This window comes from Siniperca chuatsi, linkage group LG5, assembly GCF_020085105.1.
Source record: "Siniperca chuatsi isolate FFG_IHB_CAS linkage group LG5, ASM2008510v1, whole genome shotgun sequence".
Lineage (NCBI taxonomy): Eukaryota > Metazoa > Chordata > Actinopteri > Centrarchiformes > Sinipercidae > Siniperca > Siniperca chuatsi.
Window position 1 is genome coordinate 30,197,186 of NC_058046.1, and position 21,074 is coordinate 30,218,259.

Here is a 21,074-nt window from a genome sequence, read left to right on the forward strand (position 1 = left end):
GGTTAACGAACACTCCTGCTGTGTTCCAGGCGCTCGTCAATGACATCCTGAAAGATTTTTGAACCTGATCTGATCCAACCCGACCCCTCACATCAGTTCACGATGGAAGATGCCTCGGACATAGGGGTCGGAGCAGTTCTCTCCCAACGTTTGGCTACTGACCAGAAACTTCACCCGTGTGCCATCTTCTCTCGTCGTCTTTCCCCGGCTGAGCAAAACTATGACGTTGGAAATAGGGAACTCCTGTCAGTCAAACTAGCATTGGAGGAAGGGAGACACTGGCTGGAGGGAGTGGAACAACCGTTCGTGGTATGGACTGATCATAAAAACTTCGAATACATCCAGACAGCCAAAAGGCTCAACTCCTGGCAAGCACGTTGGGCCTTGTTCTTCGGTCGTTTCAACTTCACTATCACTTACCATCCCAGGTCCAAGAACATTAAGCCTGATGCTCTCTCTTGTCAGTATCTCTCCCAGGACGGCACGTCCGGACCCGATACCACCTGCGTGGGAGCCGCCATGACTTGGGAGGTCGAATCCATGATAAGGGAGGCCCAGCGGGACCAGCCAGACCCCGTGAATGGGGGCTGTTCATTTTGTGGCACTAACCAAACTCCCCTCAGCACAAGAGACAGCAGATCTCCTAGTCCAATAGGTAGGTAAAGACAAAGCGTTTCAAGTGGTGTTGTCAAGTGGTGTGTAAAAAACAAATGCTGGTGCATTGGAAACACTGGCCTAAGAAATTCAACAGCTGGGTTAAGGCAAGCGACCTGAAAAATGTATAAAATACAATAGGTACATCGAATCTGAATCATTACAACATGAACCAAATCTCAGGAGAAGGGTTCTACATTGTCCTCGAACGCCAGTCTGAACATATTTAAAAATAACACGAGATTCAGCTACCACGTTGATTTAGCGCAGCATATTGATTTAAAAGGCTCGTGGGAGGTAGCTCTGACAGATTTCATACCCCCACACCTGGTATAACATTTCTAATGAGGAAGCTTGTTTTGAATGGAAGAAGAAACCCAAAGATGAAGCGTCAGAGAGCGAGTTGTTCACCCGTCAGAGGTTTGGGGGAGGTTATTATCACAGACCAGCTCAAGACAGAGCTGAACGCCTTAGAAAAATTGACTCGATATTTATTTAGGGTTTAGTACCATTCAAAAGATATTTGGTTTTCAGGCAGGAGGTCAATATCATCTACGAGTTCATCCCCCTGTGGCTTACATGTTGAGGGTTAAGCTGGGAAAATTACTTGTTTTCGATCAAAAGTTGGCTACCTAATCGGCTGATATAAAGGGAGGATTTTATCACATGTATTATTATAGTGATGTGGTATGACATCAACTGGTTGGTGACGCTTATGCTCCACTCTTGAGAACGATTGCTATACAAGGGACGTACGGGGACGTCGTCACGGAGTATTTTAAGCCACCCTGCTACCTTCCGGTGGTCAAACGACACATTGAAAACATCCACATTGAGCTAAAGACAGATCAAAATAACCCTGTAAATTTTACCTTTGGTAAGACTATCATGAAACTCCATTTTAGACCTTCCAAAAATAATCCTCTGTGACAAAAAAAAATTTGTTATGTGAGTTATGAAAATCAAGTAGGGGGCGCTCTTCCTGGTTTTTACGGCGTACCTGTTTTGTACGGGAGAGGAATCGGTTAGATTTTTTATAAAATATTTCATTTTGTATCGCCTTTGGTGAAAAAAAGGATTTTCCATTGCTAAGCCTCATCTTAAATCAGCCGCAAAACACATTGCTGCGGAGGTGACAAGCCACACGGTTAGTAGAATATGGGGTCAATCAGACAACAGGGCTCAAGAAGGATCCAGCGGTATGATGGTTTTAGCCAGAAGACTGATGAAGAGACAACAGAAAACAAATATGGCTCTTTTACATCACAAATCGGCCAAATGCACTATGGATGAGTTGGATTTATTTTCAGCACCCATGACGCAACTGTCTATCATTGAAAAGCTCTACACAGAAGTCCTGCCTTTGTTAGCCATTACTGACGGAGGTCCTATTGAATTTTTTATCCCTGGAGATGGGGAAAAATAAATGAATCTGAATGATACTTTGATTCATCTTTGTGTGAAAATTACCAACGCCAACGGATCAAACCTAGCCACCGACGAAGCAGTGGGTCTCATCAGTTATCCTCTGAATAAAATTTTTAACCAATGCGATGTTATTCTGGGGGATAGGTTGATTTCACAATCCAGCGCAGCTCACCCTTACAGAGCGATAATAGAGACCCTCCTCACTTATTCAGATGATACGCTAAAAACTCTTCACTGCCAGGTTATTTTACAAAAACACGGCTGGTGCTATGGACTCTGTAGTACCAAATAACGGTCAAACCAGGGGGTTAAATCAGAGAGCTTGGTTCACCTCAGAATCTAAAGAGCTTCACCTGCTAGGTCCTCTTTATGCTGACATATTTTTCTGCGAGAGGCTTCTCTTGAACTCTGTGGATTTGAGAATTAAACTGACCAGAGCTAACAACGCCTTCTGTCTCATGGGTACTGCCACCAGCACTTTCCGTTTAATCTGCTTTAATGAGGTGCAATGCTCTCTACCTTTTTTATCAGGTGTGAACGTAAAAACCTACTCCATCCCGGAGAATTCCAGAATATGTAACCAGGAAAATCTCTCTCTGGGGATAATGCCTAAATATCTAGTGATAGCCATGGTGAACAACAAAGCCTTCACAAGAAAAAGAGACAACAACAACGTTGAATACATGGGTCTGTGTCAGGATGGGAGACAGGTGCCTGCCAAAGCTTTCCAACCTCAATTTAATCAGGATTTATCCGTCAGAGAGTTTTACAATATGTTTACCGCTACAGGGAGACACCTGAAAGATTTACCTCTAAGCATCGACCGGGAGGAATTCCAGAGGTGCTACTCTTTGTTAGATTTTAATCTTAACGCCTGCGAAGATGCCGACGCATTGTTGTGCATTTCCAACAAAAGTTTAAGACTGGAAATGAGATTCAGAGAACCTTAAAGGTTAAACTTTCTAATAAAAAGGCTTTTCGTCCGGGAAACATTTGTTAAGCCATTATATTCATCTGTAATCTGTCTGAAAGGTTTTTAAACAGTACCAGATAATTACTATTTAAACTGATGGTGCGGCTGTGTTTACCTTGATGGAAAAGATATTGAGTAAGCATCATGACGGACATGTTCCTGTGATGTCTGTATTTTGTAAAAATTCTGACTACATCGGGATGGTCAGAGGCCTGAAAAATGACATCGCCCAAATTAATCAAATGATTTTGATCAGGGGGAAACAGGATTTCATCATCAAAAGTAGGAGGCAGGCCCTCAACAAATTTAATCTTTTTATTCTTCTTTTGCAGTTCAGCATACAACGGTTGAAACAATGTAAAAATCCATACAGTGTTACCAGGCAGTATATCCATCACATGATTACAGTTTTCCAAAACAGACTTTACAAAATAAGTCTTGCCACAGCCACTCGGTCCTGTGACTAGACAAGAAAAAGGCACTTTCAGTCTGGGGTCAAAGTCAATTTCTTCGGATGAAAACATTTTCTCCTCAATAACCAAAAGGCAATGTTTGTCCTAGACTCAGCAGTCGTCTTTTATCATATACTGATAACTCTTTTTGGAACTTTTTTTGGAACAATGTGTTTTTTAGAAGGAAGCCTTTCTTTCAATTACCGCCCTCTCGCCAGAGTTTTGCACATAATCCTGAACCAGGTCTTTGACACTATCAAAGTTAACCCTTTCACAGCATCGGTGCGTCTGCGTAATGCCTTTTAAGCGTAAAACAACTTTGTTGTTTCGAGTTTGTTAAGCATAACTTTTTGGACCCGCAGCCACAAATTCTTTGATGCTATCTCCCCCTAACTCGTCCGTCAAATCTCCCAGGTAATTACAAAGCTTGAGCCCCGTCTCTCCCTCTTTTGTGACATAGATGAGGCTCTCTGTATCACAGTAAAGGACTTTGAGACAGCTGTTTCAAATAACTGTACAACATCAGACGCCCGTAGGCTGTGGTGAAAGCCCACAAGGTCACTTGTTTGGTGGTGGGATACAACGGTCTCCGTAAAACCACTGAACCAAAGCCATTTTGTCATTGATGAAGGAGAAGTACTTGACTTCATATTTTTCAGAAAACATGAGGTTAAAGAATTCTTCTGGGTCTGTGACTAGTTTGGTTTGTGTTTGGTTGCATCTCTGTGCTAACTTAACCTAAAAGGAGTTCAGACATAATTTAGACACTTGCCTTTTTAGCAGGGTTTGGTTTGATTTTATCAGCCTCCAGCAAAATCCCTTAGTTTGCATGATAGTCACTGATGTACTTTTCTCTGCTTTCCTGATCTACAGCGTCGGACCGGTAACCTGAAGCTCCCTGTTTACCTTTCAGAAAAGTGTGCATATAGTCGACAAATATAGAATCGCTCTGTCTATCAAAGTGTCATACCTCAGTTATTTCAGCTATCCAATAGCCCAGCTCAAATGCCTTGTTAAATTCAGGAGTGACCCAGACACCGGTCAACGCCCTGTCATCATCGCTATGCCGACATGGACCCTCTTGCTAATTGAGTTTGGCGCATGCTCGACAAAGGGTAAACACAAGCTTAGCCCCAGTTGTTCTATAGGGCAGGACTGGAAAGTACAACTCTTTTGGCGGATAGACCCTTGCCCTGATTAGCCCGAAGTAGCTTTGAGGTTCTTGGAAATCTTTATAGATTATTTCAGGGTGTCCGAGAGGATAGGGGAAGTTGGTGTTACAGTAAGGATAGAGAGATATCATATCTACATAAGAGATTGGCTCGTTTGACACAGCCGTGTGTCTCAGCTTTATGGCAGATGTACGCCCTCCGTACAAAGCTTCGCAGGGTGACAATGGCTGTGGAGTATTATATTGTTTGAGAAACTCCTTGAACCCCTGAAGAGATTTCTTCAACATCATCCATGTGTGCTCACGCATGATGATGAGTTTTACCTTGTGCATGGCTTCTAACTCACGTAATTTCTCCTCACAGCTCGCCTGCAACTCTCCGAAGGGATGGCCCATCAGAGGACAGGTGTTGTGCACTTGATAGCAAATTGAACAGCCGTGATAGAAACATCCTAGAAACTCAAAAACATATTTCACCCCAGCGATCGCAGCATGCCCGTCTACAAAGAATCGCCTCAGCTGTTTTCCCCCCTTATTTAAAGCATGTTGGATAGGGATGTCATAGGTGTGTGACAACCACTCTAACCATTGGATACCGGCGTTTGAAAATGTTTTGAACTGACACCTGTAGTCATCCAGAGAGGGGATTGCTAAAGAAGTTGAATGTGCCGTGCCACACTGTCTCGTACCAGTTGTAAAAGAATTTTAGTTGCTCCGTTGTCATGGTCTCAATACCACAAGACTGAGGGGGTGGGTACTCGCCTGTGTAACTCAAACACAGGCTCTTAGCTGAAACCGTGAGGAAAGTACCCCTTGATTTAATCATTGAAGCCCAACGCTTTCGGCATAGCGGCTAAACGCATGATTAGAAAGGACAAAGAGTCAATATATCTTTGTTTGTAGTCATAATCAAAGAGGGTTTTAAACCCAGTTTGACCATAGCTTTGATAAGGAGATAGCTGTCAAAACCTTGGGCATTGTGTGCTATAAACACTGCATTTTTGTACAAAGGTTGTCTGAAATGCAGTAGAAACTCTTTGGCACAATCTGTACCCTGAGAGCTCCGTGTTTTACCATCTAAGGTTCGTGTACACACTAAAAACGGAACGTGAACGCCGTTCTCGTCAATGTAGGTTTCAAAATCATAAAACACCACTTTTTCATTGTGTTTTGTTTCAGGGGGTATCGTTTGGATGTAGCACCGATGAACCTCTGTCTCAGAGTCAGAGATCAATTTCTCACCGCAAATTTTACATTTCGCAGTCTGACACTTGTGTTGTTTACCATTACCATTCATAGCACAGTAGTACAGCCTTGCACATTTGGTACATTTTTTGTACAAGGCACAAGCGCTGGCGTATGTTTGACCTCTGGATCTCTCTGTAGGTTCTTTGTGTTTGGTCAAACAGAAAGGTGAGCGACAAGTTCTGTTGTATTGGTCACACACAGCAGGTTGACAACCAGAGTCAAAACATACAGTGCAACGAGCGTCGCAAGTACGGCCCAACACGCTGTTAAAACCAATCGCCCTCATGAACACAACAGTCCCCATAAGGTTGGTATGTAAACAGACAGACAGACCTCATAAACATGTGAGTGTGTGTGTGTGAGAGAGAGAGACTGTGTGTGTGTGTGTGAGAGAGAGTGTGTGACTGACTGACTGAGTGTGTGTGTGTGTGTGTGTGTGTGTCTTACAACTTGTGGTGAAGACAATGGGTAAGGACCCGGAAACAGCAGTTTTTACTTTAAAAGAGACTGATGAGAATAACAAATGCAAAAACCCTAGATATTCACCTTTATAGCAGCTTATTCCTATATATGTACACACACCAAGATAATGCTTATAAGAAACACTATAACTCAAACCAATGGCAATAATAGCTTATGAGAGCCAATTTTGTAGAAATTACATTTAATTTCACACGTACAAAACCTTCCGTGTTTGCTTATGATGTAAAATGAGAGAAAAGTAGAAAAAAGGAAGGTACATGTGTTCCCTGCTGGGTAATTATTACATTTATATGGCCTGATTGAATAGTCTCACAATTCACTGTAAAACAATTTAAATGCAAATAGACTTACAGTGTGCCGATGGAAATCCTTCGCTGGAAGCCCTATGTGCTCTCAGGTGTGGATTCTCAGAACTGGAACTGGTTCTACTGTGGTTACGACCCAGTGAGAATCCTGGATCTCTGTCCACTGGTTGAGCACTAGACCTCTCCATGGTTGATTAGTGGGTGAGGCAAGCTCCTGGTAAAATGACGGTTGTTCTTCAAAATATTGATGCGGTATCACATCCCCAGGATCTCCTCCTCTAGAGAGCAATTAATGTTTTGACTGCCTGAGGCAAGCACAATTGTCTCATCCTGTGGCTGTGATGACGATAGCTCTTCTTGGAAATATTGGTCCAAACCGCCCCACAGGTCAGCATGAGAAAAAGTTTTTGATTAATATTCTGTCTAAGTTTTAGGTAAAAAACTGGTTTAAAAAATGTAGATGGGATAGGATGAGGAGTCAGTATCAGGTGAGGTCTCATACGTTGAGGTTTCAGTTGATGACTCCGAATGACTCAGGTGTGATGGTATTAAGAGCTGCAAGAGATGCTACTCATGCAAGCTAATGCTAGTCACAGATCATAGTCTACACAGGAGCTGTAAGGGATACTGCACATTGACATTCATCAATGGATATCCGAAGATTTATTCAACTTCAAAAATTTAATAATTTATTTTTTAGTTCACATTTTCACAAAATCATTGCCTCAAGCAAGCTCCTCCAAACCTATTTTCCCATTGGCTAACCCTAACTCCGCCTGCTGCGCTCCCATTGGTTCATGCAACCTCCACCAACCCTTCCACATTCTTCCAGTTCTTTCACACCTCACTCTGCACCAGACAGACAACAGAGAAGGACGTGTCTTTTTCTCCTGAAAGATTAGATTTTACAGATGGTAAGTTTGTAAATTATTTTTTATACTTTTGACACTATTGATTTCACTTAAAATGATTGAATTACGTAATCATATTATTTAATTTACAGGGTTTTTTTCATTCCCACGCCTACATCGCTCCCATTGACTCTTGCTCACCACGCCTGCTTCACTCCCATTGGCTCCTGCTAACCACGCCTGCTTTACGCTCATTGGTCCACGCATAGCGCCACCCACTTCCAGAGGGAGGGAGGATCAAGGGGTCAAGGTTTAATTCATATTTAATCAAAGGTCAAAGGTCACCATCCATCACCCGTTGATTAAAAAGTGACAGAATGTGTTGCATATCACTCTCTGGCCTGGTAAAAGGATCATTCTGGTTTGTTACAACTTGGCTCTTATTTTCATACTTTTGCCATTGGTAACAATACCATTCATATTTATATTGATATAACATTTCTTCCAGAACTGATAGTAATGTTTGCCAAACTACTAAGAATAAAACCCTCCTCTTAAGTCAATCACTGAACTGAACCCCACAAAACAATGTCCCCCTACCACCAACCTCCCAACATCATCATAACACTCCACACCACAAGACTAACAAAGCGGTATAGTTATTCCATACAATGAGGGAATGTACAATAACATCTGTAAATATCTGTAATATGTAATATATTTAAAAAAGGTAGCTTCTGATGTGCCACTTCTTTTTATACCTCTTCTTAAATCTTTTAATTATTTTATATCTGTATGGACAGGTGTGTATATGTGTGTCCAGGTGTGTGCATGTGTGAAATGTTAAATGAACCGTTTTAGGAGCTGCACAGCAAATTTCGTTGTACAATGTGCAATGACAATAAAGGCATTCTATTTTATTCTATTCTATTCTAGTATGTTATTCAGTGTTGCCAATTTAGTTGGCGGAGTGCCTCTTAGGCTCGGACGCTGATGAAGTGGTAACGACAATTCCCGTGGAGAGAGACGTGATGTACCTCCTTTCGTAAACGGTTTACTGTGGAATGACAATGGGAGTGTGGAGCGCTAGGCTTTATAGAGTTGGTGTTGTCATAACTGTGCCCTGAGATTTAATTTCTCAGTCAAGCCTCTTAGTGAAGGCTTTGGCCTTTCCAGTTAGGCCTGCCTATTGTCCCTCACACGTGTTGAGGCTAGGCGAGGCCCAACATCGTTCCACTAAGCTTTCTCCTTATCCTTTGCTTTTGTTCTAAAGGACATAACCTGAACCTTTTACAAAATATACTGAATTTACAAGAGATACTTCATTCCAGTGTCTGGATGCTCTTTATTAATGATACTTCAGTTCCACAGTTGACAGCTGACACCAATAGTTTTTAAAACTACAGGGACATTTATATATATATATATATATATATATATATACACACACACAAGGTGATAGCAGCTTGTATAATAATATATACTGATGATAAAGCTAGTTAGAGTTAATTAAGTTTTGTTTGACCCAATTTTTTACCTTCATTATCTAGAAAATCTAGTATATATATGCAAATTGTTACATGATAACACTCATCTGTAATTATCACTCATATGCAAATCAGCACATCGTTTAGTAACATCTAGTGACTTTCCCAGCAAGCTTTTTAGCTACTTTCCAGTGAAAATAGTTGTTTGATGTTATTTCTGTCACACACTTACAATTATTTGTCATTTCTGAGTGAAATATTTTCCATTTTGCTGTACATTTTTTGTTGAGTGCAACAAAGTCTTAACATCTGAGTGATAATCTGAGATACTGTATCATCTGGTATTTTTCCGCTGGTCAGCTCTGCCAAACACACCTTTCTTTCCTGCTTGCGCAACATGATTGGCTGTTGTCGGAATGATTCTGAAGTATATCTTTTGTCAGGAAAATGAAGAGTTTATAGGCTGCACACTTTGTCACCTCATTTTATATCTTTGGTCAAGTCATTCCAAGTCAAAAGGCTAAAGTCCAAGTGAAGTCACGAGTCATTGGTGTTCGATTACAAATCTTTGTTGATTTTGTCAAGCCAAGTCTAAAGTCATTAGATTCATGACTTGAGTCTGACTCAAGTCCATGTCACATGACTGGGCACCTCAATGGTTATTGTTGAGAGAAAGAACAAAGCAGTGCCTCATTCCATGTAGACAGATTGTCTAAGTATAAGACGACCCTGCTCCTGACAGTTCAGCTATTCCACAATGTGACAGGATACTGACTGCAAGCCAGCCTAATGTATACCTGTCGACAGCGGAGTCCTCCAGGCTCTGTGTGCTTGTCAGATCCAATAAACATGTCTGTGTGTGTGTGTGTGTGGTTTCTTTGTGGTTTCTACAGGGAGTTTGCCAAGGAAAGAGAGCGGGTGGAGAAGAGGCAAGAGTTCCTGAAGCTCCGTAGACAACAGCAAATAGAAAGAGAGTTAACTGGGTACCTGGAGTGGATCTGCAAAGCAGGTCAGAAACAAATACACACACTCCTTTGGCCAAACATGGGTTACAAATGTGGGCTGAGCCCTCACTAATCATTAGTTACATTTAAATAAAAATTCTTTATTGTAATTGATTGTATGGATGTAATTTGACACACAGATGACCTCATTATGACTACTTTTAGTTCAGGTGTGGTATTTGTGTTTCAGAGGAGGTGATGCTGGCAGAGGAAGACAAGAACGCAGAGGAGAAATCTCTGGATGGAGCGTGGTACAAAAGGAAACACAACAGCTCTGGTGAGGACTGCCATCTTCAGAATTGATTGTAAAGATAGAAAATAACCTGCCAGTTTTAAAAATTTGAATAATTTTACAATTTAGTTCCATGTCAGAGGCATAAATATACCAGAACTAAACCAAAATACAGAGATAGCCCATATCTAAAAAGGTTATGACCCACAACATAAGACAATATAAGATTGGCGGTTCGATCCCAGCTTCCCCAGCCCACATGTTGAAGTGTCCTTGGGCTACTGAACCCCAAATTGACCAATTGGTGTGTGAGTGTGTGTGAATGATTAGTTTCTTTGTACTGATGAGCAGTTGACACCTGCAATGAATGGGGTGAATGACATGTCAAGTATTTTGAGTGGTTGGAAGCCTTAGAAAGGTGCTATACAAGTACATCCCATTTACAAGTCAGAGTGGGAAAGAGTTTTTAGAAATTCACCACAACCAGAATAATAGAGGAATTGTGAGGAAAAAGGATTTTCCTTATTGCCTCTTTGTCTGGAATTGTGAAAGAAAGGATTTTCCTTACTGAACTTTACCAAAAGCTTTAGAGTTTAAGAGTTAAATCAGATTAGCTGCTTTTTGACTTGTGTGATTTTTTTTCATATTGTATTTGCAGTGCTGAAAAGGAGCAAGAAGAGTAAGAATGACCTCATCAATGCAGAGGATGGCGAGGATCACTTCATTGACATCTCATCTGTTGGTGAGGATGATACCTGAGACACAATATCTGCCATATTGTCTCCATACTGTCCAACCATCAAACTGTGTTGGTACTGTATGTTAAAGGCAACACACAAACAAAGGATGATTTGGGAATTGTATAAATATTTCCCAGCCAGATCAGCCAGAGCAAATGTCACCGCAAGCGGTGCGATCGCGCCAGGAATTGGGGGAAGACAGCCGGGATGAGAGCTAAGCTAACCGAGCTTGGACCTAAGGCTATTCCACTACCCAGTCTACTTCTGGGTAATGTCCGGTCGCAGGAAAGGATGAAATAAGACTCAGGCTAACTCAATGGGAAATCAAGAGACTGTAGTGCCCACATTTTTAGAGACCTGGCTCTATATCCCAGATCAAGCTATTGCACTTGATGAGTGAACCGTGTTCTGCACCGACAGAACTTTAGGTTAAGAAATTAACCCCGGTTCTCTGAAAACATGAGTGAGGTATTTCACTAGACCACCCTCCTTGCCTAGAGCGAGGAGGACTTTAGCATCGCCCCCCCTGCGAAAAGGTGCCACACAAGCCCGAAAGGCTATCACCCTTGCACTGACAGACATGCTTTGAACATGACTGAAACTAGAGACAGGCCTTGTCATGTTTTGAGTTGGGATCAAAACACTCTTTCCCCAGTGTATTGTGAAACCCAGGGCCGCCAGATGTGATGTGAGCAGTCTGGTGTGTGATAGCAGCCTCGGTGCATTTCACAAATACCTGTGGACTTAATGAAAGGCCGAACGGGATCACTAGATATTGGTATGTTATGCCCTGGAAGGCAAATCTGAGATATTTTCTGTGAGGGGTATAAATAGGGATGTGAAAATGAGTGTCATTTAGTACTATGGATGCAAACCGTTCACATGGACTCACAAAGCGTATCAGAGCTTTGTGTGTCAACATTCTGAACTTGTACTGTCTCATGTGTTTGTTCAGAGCATGCAGAAGTATCGGCCATAGACACCCGCCCTTCTTTGGGACTAGAAAATACCTTGAATAGAAATCACTCTGGCTCTGCTCTAGTGGTACCATCCGAATAGCTCCCTTGTTTTGCAGAGAAGTGATTTCCTCCTGTAAAATATGAGCCTTCTCTCCCTGACTGCAATATCCCATTTGAATCGGGGTGGAGTGGATACAAACTGGAGCCCGTAACCCCTGGTTACAGTCCTTATTACCCAATCTGACGCCCTATATGCACGCCACTGTTGAGTTCAGTCCGCCAGTGGACCTGGAGGCGGTCTCGCCTCAGTACTGGGCTGAAAAGGTATAGTGGAGTTATGGCACCTCCTTGTGGTGTTATGTGGGGCCTCACAGCCACCTTCTGTTCCTCTCTTATTTTCATTGTTTTCATCGGAAGCAGGTGTCCAAAAAAGCTGCTTTTCAGTCACGTGACAAAGAAGCAACATGGCTTGAGCAAGACTGAAAGCTGGCATCAAGGAGGCAGCTTGAGGGCTTGAGTACTACAGAAAACTTTGTCACAAACAGACCCCAGACAGTTCAGATTGTCACACGTGGAGGAGGTGTGACCGCATGCTCAGCGTGCTCAGCCCCCTCCTGTTCACGCTGTACACCTATGACTGAAATTCTCGACATACAGAGAACTCGCTAATTAAGCAACAGAAAAACCTTGTATTATGTGGGTTGAATCTGAACTCACATCGTTATGGACGAGAAGTATGGACACATCAGTAGCTGTGCGTTATATTTTTATTACAATGGTGTTGAGTTAGTATTTACCAGGTCCCTAGATCCAAACATCACCAAAGTTAAGCTAAGATTGCAGATTGAGGATACCATTCTTAGGCATGTTAACAACCAAGTAGGAATACTACAGGCACCATATACATGTAAATGTAAAATGTAAATTGATTCATGGAATACATTGAACCCATTATTCTGGATGTGTTGCATTGTTTCTGCCCTTCAATATGGTGCTCAGCGGTAGAAGTCAAAATTACTGCAGAATCTCAATAAGACAACTGCACATGTGCAAGATTGAATTAGATGTGATCCTGGAATAAGAATCTTAATTTGATGTTGATTAGAAAATACAGTTGTGGATATTGTCAGATAGATAGATAGATAGATAGATAGATAGATAGATAGATAGATAGATAGATAGATAGATAGATAGATAGATAGATAGATAGATAGAGTGGGGTAGTGTGTGTAATCAGGTGATACAGTATGAGTCAGATGTCTGGATTAAAATAGATCAGGAAATGATGAGGCCACTTGTCTTTCTGTGCTAGTAATGAAATTCTAATTGAACAATTTTTCTCTTTGTGTCAAGTCCCACTTGACATTTGGGCTTAATTTAAGTTACAGAAGGTTTAATATAGTACAGGCTAAATGGGAGTAGGGAGGGGAGTGGTGAAGACCATACCACTGTGATCTAAAAGAGCCAAGGTCTTCATTTATATCACAGAATATGAAAAAGATTCTGCTGAGAATGTGTAAGTTAATCATGTCATATTTAGTCCAGTTGTCTTTGTGGTTCTTCCCATCATTTATACTGTGCCTGTGGAACTCACCTCTATAAAATATAGGCTGCATTGTACTTGAGAGTGCAAACTTCGAAGTGACAAGTACATTACCCTGCAGTGAAATAATTTTATCTTGTCTTGATGTAAAACAAGGTTGAAAGTAACTACACTCAAACACAGTCTTGATTTGGTAAGACCACCTCAGTTTTAGACTTGGTAATTTTATTGCCATTTTGTATGTTTTGTTCTAACTGCCCCCCCAGGGTCGCCGTTCGCCCGGGCCAGCGTGAAGAGCAAGAACGAGAGCTCGTCTTACTTCAGGAGGAAAGAGAAGAGGATTCGCTTCACCATCCGCCGTCTGGTCAAGTCCCAGAGCTTCTACTGGACTGTGTTGTGTCTGGTTGGCCTCAACACGTTGTGTGTAGCCATAGTACACTATGACCAGCCTAAATGGCTCACCTATGCCCTGTGTGAGTACCAGCAGTTGTATACATAGAGAATAATTGTCATGTAAACCAGTATGCCTATAATATGTCACTATTTATCTTACCAATAATATTATATTTCATCATTTGTACATACATATATATATATATATATATATATATATATATATATATATATATATATATATATATATATATATATATATATATTCCCAAAAAGTATTCAGTTTCATCCAGTGGCTTCAACCACTGACTGGTTTTTACTGCATAGATAATTTAAAATTGAACACATAATCAATAAAACACACTCTTGCTCAATTCCAAACACTCATGGGTTTTACCATTACAGTCTTACTTGGTCTTTTATGACCAGCAGCTTATGGTGGCTAATGTTAGAAAACTTCAAATAAAGATTGCTGTGTAACTGACATTACTGAGTCTCTACTGGTGCTACTGTTACATAACATTTTAGTATATATTTTACTATCCTAAAATTGTCACTTGTGACCACAGAGGCCGCTGTTCAGCAAATGTTACATAGTCTTGCTTTAAAGTTGGCAGCTCAAATAATATCATTTTAGCATGGTGCTATGTGACAGAAGTAGGAGACAATGCTAGCTAGTTAGTGCTGGCCATTAGAGGGCATCGTTCAAATTACTAACAAGACATGGTAAATTTGTAAGGTTTTACAGTAGACATAATTTCACAACAGAATTACAGTACAGTATATGAAATTACATACAGTATATGAAATTACAGATTTACAAGATTATTTAAGTTATAGTCAGTGCTTCCAATAAGTCAAATGGAACTTCTGATCATCTGTTTAGAACCTGCAAAGGTGCCTTCTTTGCTTTGCTCTACACCAGATGTGTGTGTGTGTGTGTGTGTGTGTGTGTGTGTGTTGTTCAATTTATTTGAATCACATACAAAAAAAATGTAAGGATAACAAAATAAAGTCCAAGATTTATTTCTATTGTGATCTTTGATGTAAAATAGCAAAAATGCATGAGTCCAGATGCCAAGCGGACATCATACTACCAACAAACTAACACAATTAATACCAATATCATCATCATTAAAATCACTCAAAGCTGAATGACAAAACAAAAAATAAATACATGAATGAATAAATACAACCAAAAATAAAATTTAAAAAATAGATACCTAGGTTGATATTAAGCCTAGTATTACCTTGTTGATATTAAACCTCAGCGAGAAAAAGTCAACAGCACTAGCTGTAGTCTGGTGGGCATGACTGAAGGTTTGAGGTTGAAGGTTTGAGGTTCCAAAGAACTGGATCAAACACCTGCAGCTCTCACTTGTATAAAAGTTTAGATTTAGACCATCCTCTATAAATCCTATCTATCGTAAGATACTTTAAGTAACTTTAACGTAACCTTGCCTGCTCAGGCAGATAACATAAACACTGTGGTGTTCTGCTTTTGATCTAGATAGGGACAGGGAAAACTGAAGAAACACATGCGCAAACATACATTACACAAGTACCATTGTACATTTTACAAACACATTAGAGCAAATATACATCTCAAACACTCCATCATGGGAGAATACGTAAATTATTTCCTCAAACAATAGACTCTTTCTGTGTCTTATTTGCTGTGGGCACAGCTGAACAGGCAGCAGTTGCCCAGCTCTATTGAATTGTAGAAATCAGCAGGGAGGCCCTTTTTACCTGGGGAATTGATCTTTGTGTTTTCATATTGTCCCTGGACAGACCTGGCCGAGTTTGTATTCCTGGGCCTGTTTCTGGCAGAGATGTCCATGAAAATGTATGGCCTCGGACCCCAGAACTACTTCCACTCCTCTTTCAACTGTTTTGACTTTGGGGTGAGTCATCCTGCTCAGCTGAGAGTTCAATCAATCCACAGTGGTTTTTGGAATGTGAGCATGTGTAGAATAATTCAAATGATTCAGGACTAATGCTTCAGAAAAAATGTGTTTAATTATTATAGCAAAAAAATATTGTATTGATGTAATGATTGCTTAATGAGTATTTGGAAATGAAAACTGTGGAGGCCTGCTGCATTTATCAGACTGTGTTCACAGGTGATTATTGGCAGTATTTTTGAGGTGATCTGGGCTGCCATCAAACCTGGGGCCTCATTTGGGATCAGTGTCCTGCGGGCTCTGAGATTGCTCAGAATCTTCAAAGTCACCAAGTAAGTCATCAAAAATGTCTGTCTGTGTGCTGGGAACACTGCTTATGCCATATTATTTATGTATATATTCATATGTCTCTGTGTGTAGGTACTGGAACTCTTTGAGGAACCTGGTGGTATCCCTGCTAAACTCCATGAAGTCTATCATCAGCCTGCTGTTCCTCCTATTCCTCTTCATTGTGGTCTTCGCTCTGCTGGGCATGCAGCTGTTCGGTGGCCAGTGAGTAATTTGTTTCTACTGCTGCTGCTCGTTGTGAAGAAATAAAAAAGCTGTTGACAAGATCAGTGACTTCCAAGGTGGGGTGTAGTGATCACCAGGAGTTCTTGAGGGAGTTCCAGTGGCTCTTAATTTAGCTTTCAACCTGATTGATACAATTTGCCTCAAAAATTACAGACATCATACACATGCTCTTTGAATCAACACAACCTTCTCCATCCCTGTTTTCCCATGACAAACCCCTAATAACCTAGCCATTCCTCTAGTTTTTTATGTTCTCTGGTAGTACTTTCAGTTTCAATTTTTATTAAATTTACTTACTACTATTATTATTGTTTTTATTTATTTTATTATTGTTCATTATCATTAAAAAAAGAAAAAAAGGGGGGAAAAAAGGCACAAGACAAATTCTGCTGCCATTCCAACCTCCTCTATCTGCGTCCCTCACATTGGGGCGAGATGTAATTAGGTCCCAGTAGACAGGAGGACTGACTGTGACTGTGTTGTGGCTTTAGAGCTTGATTACATTCAAAGACTGTTTGTTTTCTCCCTGCAGGTTTAATTTTGAAGATGAAACGCCAACAACTAACTTTGACACATTCCCAGCAGCGATTCTCACCGTCTTCCAGGTAAAGATCAACTCCATCATGCTTTTTTTCGTGCTCTTCTAGTACCACTGAACTAGACTCAAAAACCAGCCTGTGTCTCCCCTGCAGATCCTAACTGGGGAAGACTGGAACGCAGTTATGTACCATGGGATCGAATCACAGGGGGGTGTTCATGGGGGAATGTTCTCCTCCATTTATTTCATCGTCCTCACTCTCTTTGGAAACTGTATCCTGTCCGATTGATCCAAATCAATTCACCTTGTGACTATCAGGCAGCCTTATAGCACTATGAAAGAATTTATCATTGATTTGAAGAACAGCTGCAATTGTAAATATTGATTCTGTGTTTATCAGTCATTTGATCTTTTCCTGAGACCACAAATAACCAGACACACTCCTCAACGTGTTCTTGGCCATTGCTGTCGATAACCTCGCAAATGCCCAGGAGCTCACTAAGGTACTTTATTTCTTTATAGCTTGAAATATCCTGGCTTTATAGCAGTTTACAGTAGTAGATAGAGGCAGTAGCACTGTCTTACCCACAGAATCCATCAATAAAAGTAATTTACCTTAAATTAAATCCCACATGCACATGGCCTTTTATCCCCTTTTTTGAAAAGACAGTGAATTTTTGTAGGACCAGTCACATACTTTTTTCATCATTACAACATATGCAGCATTTCAATAACTGCACACTCAAAGTGCTGCTATGTGCTGTATACCAAAACTGGTGTAGATACAGTCGAAATCCAAAGAGTAATTTCATATTAGTGTTTGTTAAATTAGACAAGTAAGCAAAAAATCTATCATGGCAGACTTTTATGGTCCAAGAGGCTTTTTGGTATGCCAAATTGAGATGGATATGCATGTCAAATTTCAAATCAATCGGACTCACGGTGTGGGTGGGTCAGCCTTTCATAGATTTTGTTTTTGGCAGTTAATTGTAGCATCATCAGGCCGATTCAGGTCAAATTTCTAGGGAAGCACATTTGCACATCATTTCCAGTTATGGGGCAAAGTTTCATGTCTGTAGCTCGTTGCAGCAAATTGAACAACGACATAAGACAACAACAAGATGATGTTGCTGACAGTGTGGATGAAAAGAACCAACTGTACTCCACAGATAAGGTCATCATAATGTTACATAAAGGCCACAACCTTTAAAAGGACTTGCTGTATGTGATGTATGTATGTAAGTTTGTTTTTGCACATGCTGTCCAGGATGAAGAGGAGCAAGAGGAGGCCATCAATAAGAAGCTTGCACTCCAGAAGGCCAAGGAGGTAAAGGAGGTCAGCCCCATGTCGGCCACTAACATTTCTATCACAGCGTAAGTCAACCTCTTCTAATTTTTGTTCTTGCTTACTGAAATCTCTGGGGGGGTTTCTCACTCATCACGCATCCACAGAAAAGGAATTCTGTGTACCAAGCTGTCAATACACTTTGCAGAATGCACATATAAAGAATTTTAATATGCAATTCCCTCCATCCTGCCCCATTATTCAGTGCCCAGATATTTTTTTTCCTTGAAGCACAAACCCTTAACCCTAGCCTAAAAAATGTGAATAACAAATACAAAAGAAAGGCAAAAATAAAATAAACAGCTGTGCACTGAATAATTCAATAATTCAATATAATAATACACACAGAGCAATCCAGGGCTGGAGCGAATAGCATTTACATTCTGCTTATAGCCTAAATATATAGAATCTCTACATAGTAGTATTTTTCCTGTTTATTATATGTCTGAATTTACACAAACATAGACAACCTAATCAGATTTTTTTTAACCTTTATTTATTCAGGGAAGCCTCTCTTTTGCAGGAACAGCCTTCACATTCACACACTGAGTCGCTGGAGCGGTTGGTTAAGGGTCTTGATCAAGGGCACAGTGGTAGTAGGGAGGGGCAAAGTCACTGTCTCAGTGGTAGTCAGTGTTAATTTCCTCAACCACACACATTCTTTTCTTCACAAGGCAGATCTCTGTTTTCCATCTTCCAAATGACCTCTGCTGTATATTTCTGCAGGGTCCCTAAGAAAAATCATAACATCAACAGACAAAATACTACTCACAACTGAAGTGATAGATATTTTACACCCTCTTACACAGATAGTATGTCCATGATATCCCATTATATTTTTGACATGCAACCACAATGGGCACTTAAAGGTGGGGTATGTGATCCTAATCCGATACACGTCTTTTTGTCAAATTCAGCTAATTTCTCCTCACGGTCCACTAGCTGTCCGTTCTATGTGTGCGCTGAAAAAAAATCCAGTGTTTGTACACAGCCCTGGCTCTGAAAATGGGAAACAAAGTGGCTCAGACCGAGCCACACAACACTATTCTAGCCATTCCAGCCATGATTTGTATGTCAGGTAAAGTTAAATTACTTACCCACGGACATTCAGCTTACTTCCTAGTTTGCCAAGATATGATGTTGTGATGTTTGCTATAGTAGAGAGTTGTGAGTATCACTGTCTGGAGCTGGTGTGCTGGCTCTGGGAAACCGTCTAGTTACATTACTTGCTGTGTCGTTGTTCGCTCTATATCATGGTATTTGTCATGGTATTGGATTTCTCCAGAATCGCATACCTCACCTTCAAAACCACACAGTTATTTAACCAGGTAGCTCCAACCGGGAATTAACGTATAATTTTATTTTTGTTTCAAATAAATTCCTTTACCATTCTTAATGAATGAAAGATACTGTTCTGTATACTGTTCTGTATTATGTAACACACTGTGTTATCATGCATTACCTGCTAAGGCTCATTTGTATACGTAGCATTTGTGTAACACTGTAACATAAGAGTGCTGCTCTGGAGGCATAAATAATCTCATTGGTGGAGTTGAACCTCAGGAGTGGAGTCAAAGAGACATCCTGAGCATTGTTGGAGCACATGGTAGCCACCCTATGTGGCAAAGCTGAATGGCAAGGTAGAAGGTTTGGAAAAAGGAATAACAATACACCTTTAATCTCGAAGTGCTGGCTCATTCAAATGATGGACATGCACTGTTTAAGTACATTTTAATATATCAGAATTTCAGGATTCTTCAAAATAGATCCTGACAAAATGACTTAAATTAGTAAGTGTGTGACTTTATTTTCTTTGACTGGGAAGGAGGGAAATTTGGTAGTTAAGTGACCTTAACTTAATTTATTATGGTATTTTAAGTTGCACTTATCATTTTATATAAACAATAGATCAAATGACTGTGTAATGTAAAAGGAGTTGCTCTTAGTGACAAATTTACAGAGAATTATCACTCGACTCTGCAGTTCCTCTCAGCTCTATGGAGCTTTTAAGCATCTTTTATCTCATTGTTTTGGTTTTACAGTCAACATACTCCACTCTCATCAGCCTGGTTTCCAACAGCAGCAGACAGCTGTTTTTAGTGAAAAAGCTCTGATAAACTCACGGCCAAGCAGCAGACAGACAAAGTTAGCAAATAGCTGGTGAAAATAGTGGAGTATTTAGCAGCTAAAAAGCCAGATATTTTTCTCAGGAGTTGGTGAAGACCAAACCAGATCTAAAAGGAGAGTGAATACTGGACTTACATTTATCAGTTGGACACAAACACAACTCCAAATGAATGCTAATGTTGTTCCATGTTTGCTGATTTTGTAAATATGCAACTGCTAACATGTTCGCCATAACAAGTTTATAAGGTAATATGTCAGCGTTGTGGGTTTGGCTTGTTCAGCTGCCTAAAAGTGGCCAACAAAATAAAAATATTAATGTAGCTTTAAGTCCCGCAAGTTCGTCATCAAAGTTTTCTTTACCAACTCCAAACCTAATACAAGGGCTACTAGACAACTGGTTTGGAAAACAGACTGACTTAGTGTCAGCGTAAGTTCTGGCCCATTTAAACCACAACTGAGATCAGTTGCACTTTAAGTGGGGCCAGTTAAATGAACTCTAAATCTAAAAGTTCTGTTATACACAGAAACACAGCGGGCCATTTTGCCATCAGTAAAGCCACATTATACCAATTTTTTAATCAAAAGATGCCAAATTCACCTGATCTCACATCAATAGACTTGACCATATTCATGGACTGAAATGACTGCCTGTAGCAGAACA

At 40.5% G+C, this 21,074-nt stretch overlaps 1 protein-coding gene across 28 annotated transcripts in view; it reads left to right on the forward strand.

The window, feature by feature from the left end:
- Nucleotides 1–21,074, forward strand: part of LOC122875719 (voltage-dependent N-type calcium channel subunit alpha-1B-like) — a 291,644-nt gene that overhangs the window by 144,175 nt on the left and 126,395 nt on the right. For 20 of the 28 annotated variants that reach the window (XM_044195130.1, XM_044195131.1, XM_044195143.1 and 17 more), the window contains 11 exons: nucleotides 9,946–10,061; nucleotides 10,247–10,333; nucleotides 10,947–11,030; nucleotides 13,788–14,003; nucleotides 15,718–15,830; nucleotides 16,050–16,162; nucleotides 16,251–16,382; nucleotides 16,936–17,008; nucleotides 17,096–17,213; nucleotides 17,377–17,444; nucleotides 18,209–18,315. In XM_044195130.1, the coding sequence (XP_044051065.1) occupies nucleotides 9,946–10,061; nucleotides 10,247–10,333; nucleotides 10,947–11,030; nucleotides 13,788–14,003; nucleotides 15,718–15,830; nucleotides 16,050–16,162; nucleotides 16,251–16,382; nucleotides 16,936–17,008; nucleotides 17,096–17,213; nucleotides 17,377–17,444; nucleotides 18,209–18,315 (1,227 nt within the window). The remainder of the gene's footprint in view (nucleotides 1–9,945; nucleotides 10,062–10,246; nucleotides 10,334–10,946; nucleotides 11,031–13,787; nucleotides 14,004–15,717; nucleotides 15,831–16,049; nucleotides 16,163–16,250; nucleotides 16,383–16,935; nucleotides 17,009–17,095; nucleotides 17,214–17,376; nucleotides 17,445–18,208; nucleotides 18,316–21,074) is intronic. The other 8 variants (XM_044195151.1, XM_044195134.1, XM_044195158.1 and 5 more) reach the window with 1 other exon arrangement.